Source organism: Lynx rufus, unplaced genomic scaffold (genome assembly GCF_022079265.1).
Source record: "Lynx rufus isolate CCGP_SWC_20201006 ecotype Redwood Valley unplaced genomic scaffold, mLynRuf1.p SCAF_22, whole genome shotgun sequence".
Classification (NCBI taxonomy): domain Eukaryota; kingdom Metazoa; phylum Chordata; class Mammalia; order Carnivora; family Felidae; genus Lynx; species Lynx rufus.
The window spans coordinates 10,119,796-10,132,140 of record NW_025814837.1 but is presented as its reverse complement, the minus strand read 5'-3'; the positions used below and the strand labels follow the sequence as shown (position 1 = coordinate 10,132,140).

At 34.7% G+C, this 12,345-nt stretch overlaps 1 protein-coding gene across 2 annotated transcripts in view; it reads right to left on the bottom strand.

Moving 5' to 3' along the window:
* The window catches only part of TRAPPC8 (trafficking protein particle complex subunit 8), an 84,016-nt gene that overhangs the window by 42,873 nt on the left and 28,798 nt on the right, over positions 1 to 12,345 (bottom strand). For both annotated transcript variants that reach the window (XM_047086937.1, XM_047086938.1), the window contains exon 11: positions 7,634 to 7,739. In XM_047086937.1, coding sequence (XP_046942893.1) covers positions 7,634 to 7,739 — 106 coding nt within the window. The remainder of the gene's footprint in view (positions 1 to 7,633; positions 7,740 to 12,345) is intronic.

The window sequence follows — 12,345 nt, the reverse complement described above, 5'->3', positions numbered from 1 at the left end:
ATCTTGATGATTCTTTCTTCCAATAAGCATGAACTTTTCTTAAAATCCTTCAAAACATTCTCTACCATGAAATATTTTCTTTTGTTTTTCATAAAGCCAAATGTGTGGTTATGATATGTACCCTGTAATAAATCTCTGAAGAAATGTAATCCCTTTTCGGGGCGCCTGGGTGGCTCAGTCAGTTAAGCGTCCGACTTCAGCTCAGGTCATGATCTCACACTCCGTGAGTTCGAGCCCCACGTCAGGCTCTGTGCTGACAGCTCAGAGCCTGGAGCCTGCTTTGGATTCTGTGTCTCCCTCCCCCTCTGCCCCTCCCCTGCTCATGCTCTCTCTCTGTCTCAAAAATATACAAAAGAAATGTAATCCTTTTTCAAATGGCAAAGAAAAAAGTATATAAACTGAGAATTTAATACAGGTATACTGAATAAAGATAAACCAGAAAAGAGAATGCAGAAAACAATAGATTCACAATTATCTAATTTCTTCTGGAAACTGATCTGTGACATCCAATAGCCTATTTCCATCCAAGAAAAAAGGAAAGATAAAAAGAGAATGTGTGTAGATTATGAAATAATCCAATCTACTACTTTATCCTCTATTAACTTTACTGGATTTAAAAGCAATTCTCAATTTTTGCTTAATTCAAGAATGTCAAAATGACTGCTTTTCATTAAAAAATTTAGAAGGCTTTTCCCTTAGAAGATTATCACCTACTATTAGTATTATTAGTAAATGGTACAACTCAAATTAGTTTCCACTTCAACAGACTCTTACAACAGCGTCTACAAAAACCACATACCGCATTTACATCCTCACCCATAAGGACAACCTTTCAAATGAAAGAGCCATCATCACTTTACAAATAACTGAGAAAGTAGTGAAGGTTGCTGATCAAGCATCAACAACATTTTCACCAAAACTTTCTCTAGGTTTTCAGCTGTTCTCAAGCTGAACTTACCATGCCCTTCCATGTGTTCTGCTGCCATTATTTTCCCCAGGGAAAGTTGAAAACAGAAAACATTTACTTTAAATGCAATAATGTCAACAAATTATAGTTACATCAAATAGTGCTCATAATCAGTGTAATCAGTGATTATAACTATCTCTGCAGCAATCACAAAATTAGAGTGGAAACAGATCTGAGGAAAAAATCTAGAAAGCATCCAGTAAATGGCAGATATTATTTCAATCCCCTTGTGACAAAAACTAAGTATCTGATCAGGTGTTTTTTTCTAAGTAAGATCCCAAAGCTAGTAAGTGGGAAAATCAGGAACGTACAATTAACAAGCAGTTCTTATGCAAGGGTTTACAACAGAATTACTTAAGGCAGCTAGGGAGTATACTTTTTTTATTTTTTAGGAAAATGTTTTCTTTAAAAATACTTTTTTCTGGGGCGCCTGGGTGGCGCAGTCGGTTAAGCGTCCGACTTCAGCCAGGTCACGATCTCGCGGTCCGTGAGTTCGAGCCCCACGTCAGGCTCTGGGCTGATGGCTCGGAGCCTGGAGCCTGTTTCCGATTCTGTGTCTCCCTCTCTCTCTGCCCCTCCCCCGTTCATGCTCTGTCTGTCTCTGTCCCAAAAATAAAATAAAAACGTTGAAAAAAAAAATTTAAAAATACTTTTTTCTAAAAGAATAAATGTTCAGAAAAAAAAAAAAGTGAACATCTTTCTTTCCTACCCCATGCCTCATCTGACTTTCCAGAGGTACCTACAGTTACCAGCTTGGTGTTGGTGTTTGTCATTTCTCTCGCTCCCTATTTGTTTTTATGTAATACATAGTTTTCTAAAAATACACATACTTTTTTATACATAAATGGTATTATACAGAATATTCTTTATCTCATTTTTTGACTTACAATAATATCACGGACATCTTTCAAGACACCTACATCTCATTTCTTTTAAAGCTACATTGTATCCTGTTATATAAATACACCATAATTTTATTAATACAGTGTCCAACTGATTTAATATTGCTTCAGAATTTTGTTACTACAAAAAAATACTTTGATAAACATCTTTACAAAACCATTTTTGAGTAATTATACATTTTTATTAGACACATTTCCGCAAGTAGAACCAGTTAGTTAATGAAAGCTATGTATATAGTTCAATTTCTAGCCAACAGAAAAAAAAAAAGTAATACCAACATATAGTCATCTCAACAGAGAATGAGTGTATGTTTTCTATTCCACTCAGCCAAAAATCATTTAAATCTTTTTTTACCTCTTTAATTAAAAAAAAAAAAAAAAAAAACCACTTTGCTCAACAGACATTTACTAGTAAGGCTGGTAATCTTTTCGTACGTTTAAGGATCTTTGTATTTTTTCTGTGAATTACCCATTTATACTCTTTTTGTGAATGGGTTTTTGTGATTATGGGGTTTCTAAAAGCCCTTTGTACGCTTAATCAATATTAGGTCTTTGTCATACATTTGCATTAGTATTTCCCAGTTTTTACATGAAAGAGTTTATTTAGTAGTCAAGCATACTATCTTTTGCCTTTATAGCTTCAAAATACTGCATCAAACTAAGAAAGGATGATATCATTCCTAGATTAAAAAAAAAATGTTTTCCTACATATTCTGTTAGGTTGTTTTTCTATACTATAACTTAATCAAGCTATAATTATATTATCATGTAACAAGTAAGACAGGAATCCAACCTCAAACAGTTAGATGTCACAATACTATTTGGTGAATAACCTAACATTCCCCACTAGTTTTAATGATACCTAATCTTATGTTGTATTTAAATTCTCATTCTATTCCATTACTCTGTCTCTTTTTATCACTGTAAAAAGTTTCAATTTCTGTAGCTTTGTAACATTTTAATATCTGGAAGAGCAATTCCCTCTAATTACTTCTTCTATTTCAGAATTTTATTTAGGCTTCTCAATAGTATTTCACAGGTTTTTTTAAGTGCTATAAATTAAGTCTATACCTAGTATGTGCAAGCGAACACACGCTGGCACATACAAACATACAGCATAAATATATATATATGTTTTTTAATTGCCTATGAGGCTTCATTAAACTCAAAAATTTGGAAGGGCAGCAATCCTGGACATTTTGATTAAGATAAGGAACACTCCTTAGAATCTTTGATGGTATGTAAATGATTCCAATGTATAACCCAATTGAGACCAGGACAGTAAACCCTCAGCACAGTCAAAATTAATACTCAAAGGCTGACCAATTTAGAAGAGACCTGGAAGTCCATGGCATATTATTAATTTAGTTGAAGCAAAATTTGACTCTTGAATCCAGTATGGCAGTTGTCTGAAAAAGAATCAATTTGCTGTGCTGAATGCCCTACACTCATGGCTCACTGCAACTTTGTTCTTTAGCAGTCCCTATCGCTTACAGTGACACCTAAAGGAGAAAAAACATTCCCCTGAAACCAAAAAAATAGCCCCGCAAAGAATCACAACTGCCATCAGTGTCGATGGAAGAAAAATGAAAGGATTTCACAAAGTGACAGTTTTATCTAGAAAGCAGAGGCTTTGAATGAATTGAATAAAATTTTATTTTAGTGGTAGTTCACATCTATGATATGAACAAGTCTATTACATACGCTCCATAAGGAACTAAGAAAAAAATATCTGATACTACAGAACTGATACAGGTACTGGTGGCACAAACTTAAAGGAATCAAATCTCAAGGATGGCTTTCAGATTTTTTCTTTGGGTAACTATGAAGTTAGCAGGAAAGGTGCTATGAGCTGATGAGTTTACCACAGGAACAGTTCCTTCCAAGGTGAAGAACCTTGTAAAAACTATTACTATCCCAGATAGTAAAAAAACAAAACAAAACAAAAAAAAAAAAAAACTGATTTACTGTGTTTAAATGCAGTAACAGACAAAGGGGCTATTAAGACCAGAATAAATGTTCAGCACAGAAACAAAGACATAAGTAGAAGAAAAGCATCATATCTTAAGCACCAAATGCAGACACGCTGTCCTGTGTGGTGGTAAACGTGGCATACTGTATCACTAGCTGGGTTTGCTCTGTCATCCTGAGAATCCCAGGGCATAACAATAGTAAGATCCACTTGCCCATAAATTTGCAGTCCAAAAAATAAAGCCAGAAGAATTTTCGCTAGATAATTTTTATTCAAGCTCCTAAAGCATAAATTCCCTTTATATTCACTGACAATTCCTAGACTGAAAAACAGCAATATATTCAAACCCACATTAAGATTATTTATTACAATACGGAACATCATCGCCCTCAAGTGTCTACATGTTCAGCTCTACCAAATAATTTATGTCTAGCAACTATTCATACTGATCAGTTGTCAATGCAATATCAATTACTCAACATTGTTAATATCATCCCTTAACCTAATTAGTTAACCTTTTTAGAATAATTAATGGTTCAGCTCAACAAATACAGGTAAATTATATACCATGTGCCAAGGCCAGTGCTAGGCACGAAAGACAAAAATGTAGAAGACAACACAGTTCCCTACCCTCAGGAACTTAAATATGATTTCCAGTATTACATGACAAGTCAGGTCTTCCAGCATTATATGAGAGGGGAGGATAGAGACACAGGATAACCTGGGGCACTGCAGATAACTATCTTTAGGACAAGACTGATATAAGGACTTGTAGACAAGGTGAACAAAGAGGAAAAGGGCCACAGTCCAGAAGGACATTAAGGACATGAACCAAGACAGCAGTAGGAAGGACTTAAAGTGGAGGGAGTAAATTATTTGGAGATACGGAAAGAAAACAACAAAAACAAAAGCACCCAACTGGATTAGTGATAGGATAGGAGAGTACAGGCACCTCTCAGTTTTGTGCTGAGCAAACAAGGAGCTAGATGGTTATACCATAATTTTAAATCATGATCAACAAGGTAAGAAAGTTTCTGTGTTTAGATATGTTAACTTAAGGTGCTTTAGAAACATCCAAGTAGGTAAGTCTAAAAGGCAGCTGGCATTACAAATCTATAAACCTCAAAGAGATCAGTGTTGAAGACAGATTTAAGAGTAAAAATCATCACTAAGAACTGACCACACCCAAAAATGTGTAAAAAGTACAGCAGTCCAAGGATTAAAACCATAGGGTATATTAACATTTAAAAGGCAAACAAAGGAGGTGCTTGATTTTGTTCTTTTGCTCTTAAGCATTCATCTAAAAAAAAAGCCTATCTTTAACCATACTCACAAAATCACTACCATTGTACTTTACAAGCCAGGAGTCAATGCAACTTAATAATCCTTCACCAGCAACTATAAATGGATTGCTTTTTCTGTCTTTTGAAATATTCATAATATAGATTATTTTCAATGCTTAAGATTATTGGTTTTAAAAGTTCATACTAGTGAAAACAAGATTAAAAAGTCCTCAGTGATTACTCATTTTAAGTATCAACTGTATATGAGAATGATGCACATGTATGTTGCTTTAAATATTGTTATACATAAGAAAACAATTCCATTTACAACTGCACCAAAAAGCATAAAATACCTAGGAATAAACTTAACCAAAGAGGTGAAAGACCTGTACTCTGAAAACTGTAAAATACTGATGAAAGAAACTGAAGATGACACAAACGAATGGAAAGTTAATCCATGCTCATATACTGGAAGAATTACTGTTGTTAAAATTACCATACTTCCCAAAGCAATCTACAGATTCAATGCAATTCCCATCAAAACACCAATAGCATTTTTCAGAGAAATAGAACAAACAATACTAAAATTTGTGGAACCACAGAAGACCCTGAATAGCTAAAGCAATCTTGAGAAAAAAGAACAAAGCTGGAGGTCTCACAATCCCAGATTTCAAGATACACTACAAAGCTTTAAAAATCAAAACAGCACGGTACTGGCACTAAAATGAGATATACAGACCAATGGAATAGAATAGACATCTCCAAAATAAAAGCCATCCTTATATGATCAATGATCTATCTATTTAATCTATGATAAAGGAGGCAATAAAATACAATGGGGAAAAGTCTCTTAAATAAATGCTGCTGGGAAAACTGGACAGCTACATGCAAAAAGAATGAAACTGGACCACTTTCTTTACACCACTCAAAAATAAACTCAAAATAGATTAAAGACCTAAATGTGAGATCTGAAACCATAAAAATCCTAGAAGAGAATGCAGTAATTTCTCTGTCATCGACCATGACAATGTTTTTCTAGATATGTCTCTTTTTTTGTATAGGGCAAGGGAAACAAAAGCAAAAATAAACTATTGGGACTGTTATCAAAATAAAAAGTTTTGCACAGTGAAAAAACTGTCAACAAAAAGGCAAGCTACTGAATGGGAGAAGATATCTGCAAATAATATACCCAATAAGAGGATAATGGCCAAAATATATAAAGAACTTAAACTAACTCAACATCAAAAAATAAACAATCCCATTGAAAGTGGTGTAGAGGACCTGAACAGACATTTATCCAAAGAAGACATACAGATGGTCAACAGACACTTGAAATGATACTCAACATCACTCATCATTAAGGAAATGCAAATCACAATTACAATGAGACATCACCTGTCAGAATGGCTAAACTCAATAACACAAGAAACAACAAGTGTTGGTGAGGATGTGGAAAAAAGGGAAACCTTGTGCACTGTTGAGAATGCAAACTGGTACAGCCACTGCGGAAAATAATATGGAGTTCCTCAGAAAGTTAAAAATGGAACTACCCTATGATCCACTAATCACACTACTGGGTGTGTGGAAAATAGTGGAAATATAGTGGAAAATCACACTATTTTCCCAAAGAATACAAAAACACTAATTTGAAAGGATATATGCACCCCTTGTTTATTGCAGCTTTACAACAGCTAAGGTACGGAAGCAACCCAAGCGTCCACTAGTAGACAAATGGATACTTATATACAAAAGGGAATATTACACAGCCATAAAAAAGAACGAACTCTTGCCATCTGCAACAACATATAGATGGACCTAGAGGATATTATGTGAAGTGAAACAAGTCAGACTGAGAAAATCAAATACCATATAACTTCATTCATATGTAGAAACTTAAAACAAATGAATAAATAAAAAGCAGAATCAGAGCTATAAATACAGAGAACAAATTGATGGTTGCCAGAGGGAAAGGGTTGGGGAAATGGGCAAAAATGGATGAAAAGGAATGGGCGATATAGGCTTCCAGTTATGGAATAAGTCATATCATAGGGAATAGTCAACGATACTGTAATAGTGCTGTATGTGACAGATGGTAACTACACTTGTGGTGAGCACAGTATAATGTATAGAGAAGTTGAATCCTGTGTTGTATATCTGAAATTAATGTAACATTGTATGTCAACTATACTCAAAGTAAAAAATTTTTAAAGAAAAATAATCTAAATAAATAAATAGTTACACATAAGTCAGAATCTAATTCACAGAAGATGTACAATATATGTTTGTGGTTAATAATAGCATAGACTTAAAACTTAGAAATAAAATAAATTCTCAAAATATTTATGAAATATCACATTTAAAATTAATTCAACAAATAGCTGAAGTAGCACAGTGTAAATTCCCAAAAGGAAATTCCCCTCTACTTTTATGTTTTGCACACCCTTTCAAGAAAAAAGACACACTTTTTAAAATTTATAAAGTGTTATTAAAGTAAATACATTTTCAGTACCTCACTGGTCAACCGTATTAGGAGAGCTGCGGCCTCTGAATATTTGCTTTGGCTTTTTAAGATTTCAGCACTAAGCAATACACATCTTTCAGCCAATACCATATTCCTAAAGAAAAAAAGAAAAGAAAAATATAATTAGCACTACAATAATATCTTAATACATCATAGTAACCATGTGTTAAATAAAAGTTCCAATTCTAGTTTTTGAATAAAAAGAAATCCATGTTCTTGTTTTCCACTTACCAAAAAGGTTAAAAAGAAAACTTCAAAGAATTCTCATAAGTATTCAAAACTTTTGATCATCACATAATTTCACGGTAAGAATACAGTGCAAAGTCACATTTTCTATACACAAAACACTAGAACCTAAATGGTATATTTGAACCAGCTGCTGGTTAACAAATAACACTTGCTATGAACACAAAAGAATACATACATTTCACCATATTTCTTTCTCTTTCCTCATTGCAAACTGTGGTTATGTGTGTTTTAATTTACGGCTACTTCTGGGAATACTTAAGTGTTTTCCATCTAGTAGTACCATTGAGATATTTCAATTGGAGATAACATGAGGGGCAGTGATGCCTAATTGATTCTTGAGCAAAATCTTTGTAAAAAGACACAATCAGCTGATTTTTCTTCATGGACTACTATCATCAATAATTAAAAATAATAAAATATCATTATTAAAAATAATAAAATAGAGGCATATGAGTGGCTCCGTTGGTTAGGCATCTGACCCTTGATTTCGGCTCAGGTTATAATCTCACAGTCATGAAATTGAGCCCTGTGTTGGCCTCTGCGGCAGGCATGGAGCCTGCTTTTAAGATTCTCTCTATCCCTCACACTCTGCCCCTCCTTCTCTGTCTCTAAAAAATAACAATAATAATAAATTAAAATATTCTTACTGTGAAATTATAAGATGGAATGCTTTTGCTGGGAAATAGCAAAGTTTTTTATTTTAATTTTCTAATCCTTATATCAAAATTGGCCTTAAAATTGCACAGATTGCTAACTTGAAGGTCATTCTGAACAGTGATATTTTAAAAATACAATTTTCTACATTCAAAAGTTATCTGCCATAAGCTTACTACAAATCATGTTTTCTTAGGTTAGTATTTATAAACATCTAAGGTTATTTTAATGAACACAAAAGACTAACTCCTAATTAGTAACATCTACTCATATATAATATGCTCTCTTCTTTTTTTTTAAGTATATTTATTTTGTGAGAGAGAGAGAAAGAGAGTGTGGGGGGGCAGAGAGAGAGAGGAAGACAGAGAATTCCAAGCAGGCTACACACCATCAGCACACAGCCCCATGTGGGGCCAGAACTCACAAACCATGACATCATGACCTGAGCCGAAGTCCAATGCTTAACCTACTGAGCCACCCACGCACCCCTTAAATATGCTCATTTCTTAAAGAGTTTTAAGTAAACTTTATAAACACTCTTACATCTTACACTATTGTTTTACTTATTTTTGTTTGATTCCTCACCTATTTTCTCCATGTGGTCAGTTATTAGGTTACAACGCTACCAAGTCCAAGATTTGATTAATTTGTTTATTCAAGCAACATTTAAAAAAATCATTTTGGGGGCGCCTGAGTGGCTCAGTCGGTTGAGCGTCTGACTTCAGCTCAGGTCATGATCTCGCAGTTTGTGAGTTCGAGCTCCGCGTCAGGCTCTGTGCTGACAGCTCAGAGTCTTGAGCCTGCTTCAGCCTCTGTGTCTCTCCATCTCTCGGCCCCTCCCCTGCTCATGCTCTGTGTCTCTCTGTCTCTCAATAATAAATAAATGTTACAAAAAAATTTTCTTAAATCATTTATGTTCATATTTGCAAATCACTCAATGTGATACATCACATCAACAAAAGGTATAAAAACCATGTGATCATTTCAATAGATGCAGAAAAAGCATCTGACAAACTACAACATCCAGTCACGATAAAAACCCTCAAACAAAGTAAGTTTAGAGGAACATACCTCAACATAATAAAGTCCTTATATGAAAACCAACAGCAAACATCACACTCAGTGTATGAGTTTTTTTCCTAAGGTCAGGAACAAGACAAGGATGTCCACTCTCACCACCTTTATTCAACACAGCAGTGGAAGTCCTAACCTCAGCACTCGTACAACAAAAAGGAATAAAGGGCATCCAAATAGGCAAGGAAGAAGTAAAACTTTCACTATTTGCAGATGACATGATACTATACATAGAAAACCTGAAAGACTCCACCAAAAAACTACTAGAACTGATGAATGAATTCAGAACAGTTGCAGGATACAAATCCACTGCATTTCTATACACCAATAATGAAATAGCAGAAAGACAAATAAGAAAAAAAATCCATTTACATCTGTCGCAAAAATAATAAAATACCTAGGAATAAACTTACCCAGAGAGATAAAAGACCTGTATTCTAAAAACTGTGAAACACTGATGAAAGAAAGTGAAGACAACACAAACAAACGAAAAGACAATCCATGCTCATGGATTGAAAGAACAAATACTGTTAAAATGTCTATACTATCCAAATCAATCTACAGATTTAATGCAATCCCTTTCAAAATACCCACAGCATTTTTCATAGAACTAGAACAAATAATCCTAAAATTTATATGGAACAACAGAACCTGAATAGCCAAAGCAAGCTTGAATAAAGAGGAACAAAATTGGAGGTATCACAATTCCAGAGTTCAAGTTTTATTATAAAGCTGCAGTAATCAGGGTGGCTGCAGCCTGGGTGACTCAGTCGGTTAAGTGTCTGACTCTTGATCTTGGCTCAGGTCATGATCTCACAGTTCATGTGTTCAAGCCCCACGTTGCACTATGCACTGTCAGTGCAGAGCCTGTTTGGGATTCACTCTCTCCCTCTCTCTGTCCCTCCCCAACTCACACTCACTCCCTCTCTAAATAAATAAATAAATAAATAAATAAATAAATAAATAAATAAATAAGACTTAAAAAAAAAAAAGCTGTAGTAATCAAAACAGTATGGCACTGGCACAAAAACAGACACATGGATCACTGGAACACAACAGAAAGCCCAGAAATAAACTCATAATTACATGGTCAACTAATCTTTGATAAACGAGGCACAAATATGCAATGGGAAAAAGTCTCTTCAACAAATGGTATTGGGAAAATTGAACAACTACATGCAAAAGAAGGAAACTGGACCACTTTCTTATACCACACACAAAAAATAAACTCAAAATGGATTAAGGACCTAAATGTAAGTCCTGAAACTATAAAAATCCAAGAAGAGAGGATAGGCAGTAACTTCTCTGACACTGGCCACAGGAACATCTTTGTAGATGTCTCCCAAGGCAAGAGAAACAAAAGCAAAAATAAAATATTGAGACTACATCAAAATAAAAAGCTTCTGCACAGCAAAGGAAACCAACCACACTAAAAAACAATCTACTAAATGGAAGAAGATATTTGCAAATGACCTGATAAAGGATTAGTACCTAAAATATATAAAGAACATATATAACTCAACACCAAATACAATTAAGCATCAATCCAATTAAAAAATGGGCAGAAGACAGGGGCGCCTGGGTGGCGCAGTCGGTTAAGCGTCCGACTTCAGCCAGGTCACGATCTCGCGGTCCGTGAGTTCGAGCCCCGCGTCGGGCTCTGGGCTGATGGCTCAGAGCCTGGAGCCTGTTTCTGATTCTGTGTCTCCCTCTCTCTCTGCCCCTCCCCCGTTCATGCTCTGTCTCTCTCTGTCCCAAAAATAAATAAACGTTGAAAAAAAATAAAAAAATAAAAAAATAAAAAATGGGCAGAAGACATGAACATTTCTCCAAAGAAGACATCCAGATGGCCAAAAGACACATGAAAAGATGCTCAACATCACTCATCACCAGGGAAATGCAAATCAAAATCGCAATGAGATATCTCCTCACACCTATCAGAATGGCCAAAATTTTGAATTTTTAACAAAAATATCTACATTTTTTAAATAAATAATTTTTTAAAAAATCATTTGGTTCAGGCATTGGAAGTGCTACAAACTCAAGTATTTCCATGACACAATCCCTAACTAAAAAAGGAAACTGGTATAAAACAGGTAATGGACACCTGGGTGGTTTAGTCAGTTAAGCATCCAGCTCTTGATTTCAGCTCACATCATGATCTCACAGTCATGAGATTGGGCCCCGCATCAGACTCCACACTGAATGTGGAGCCTGCTTGACATTCTCTCTCCCTCTTCCTCTCCCCCTCCCCCACTGCACGTGTGCCCTCTCTCTAAAAAACCAACAAACAAAAAAACATAGATAACCAACAGGGAATACTTGATATTTACTATGATTTGGGGAGAGAAAGGGAATGGATGGCATCATAAAAGAATATTTAAGAAAATCTTTTAAGGATAAACAGGATCTCATCAGTTAAAAGGTGAAGCATGGTATTCTAAGAGGAGGGCATTGTAAAAGTAATATTGCATTTCCTGTACTTTAAGAAAATTTATTTACATTTTAATATTTCTGAGATCAGGGAGCTTCTTAAAATGCACATGTATAATGAATGTAGTGTTTCTCATTTATCCCAAAATATATATTAAATTGATGATAAATCTTATCAATTATGATAACTTAGAATGAAGATTATAAAGTAAATTTTTTGCAAAACAATAAGTGTAGACTTAGAAAAAGATGATAGTCTATTGCAGACAGGAGGACAAAATTGGATTGCC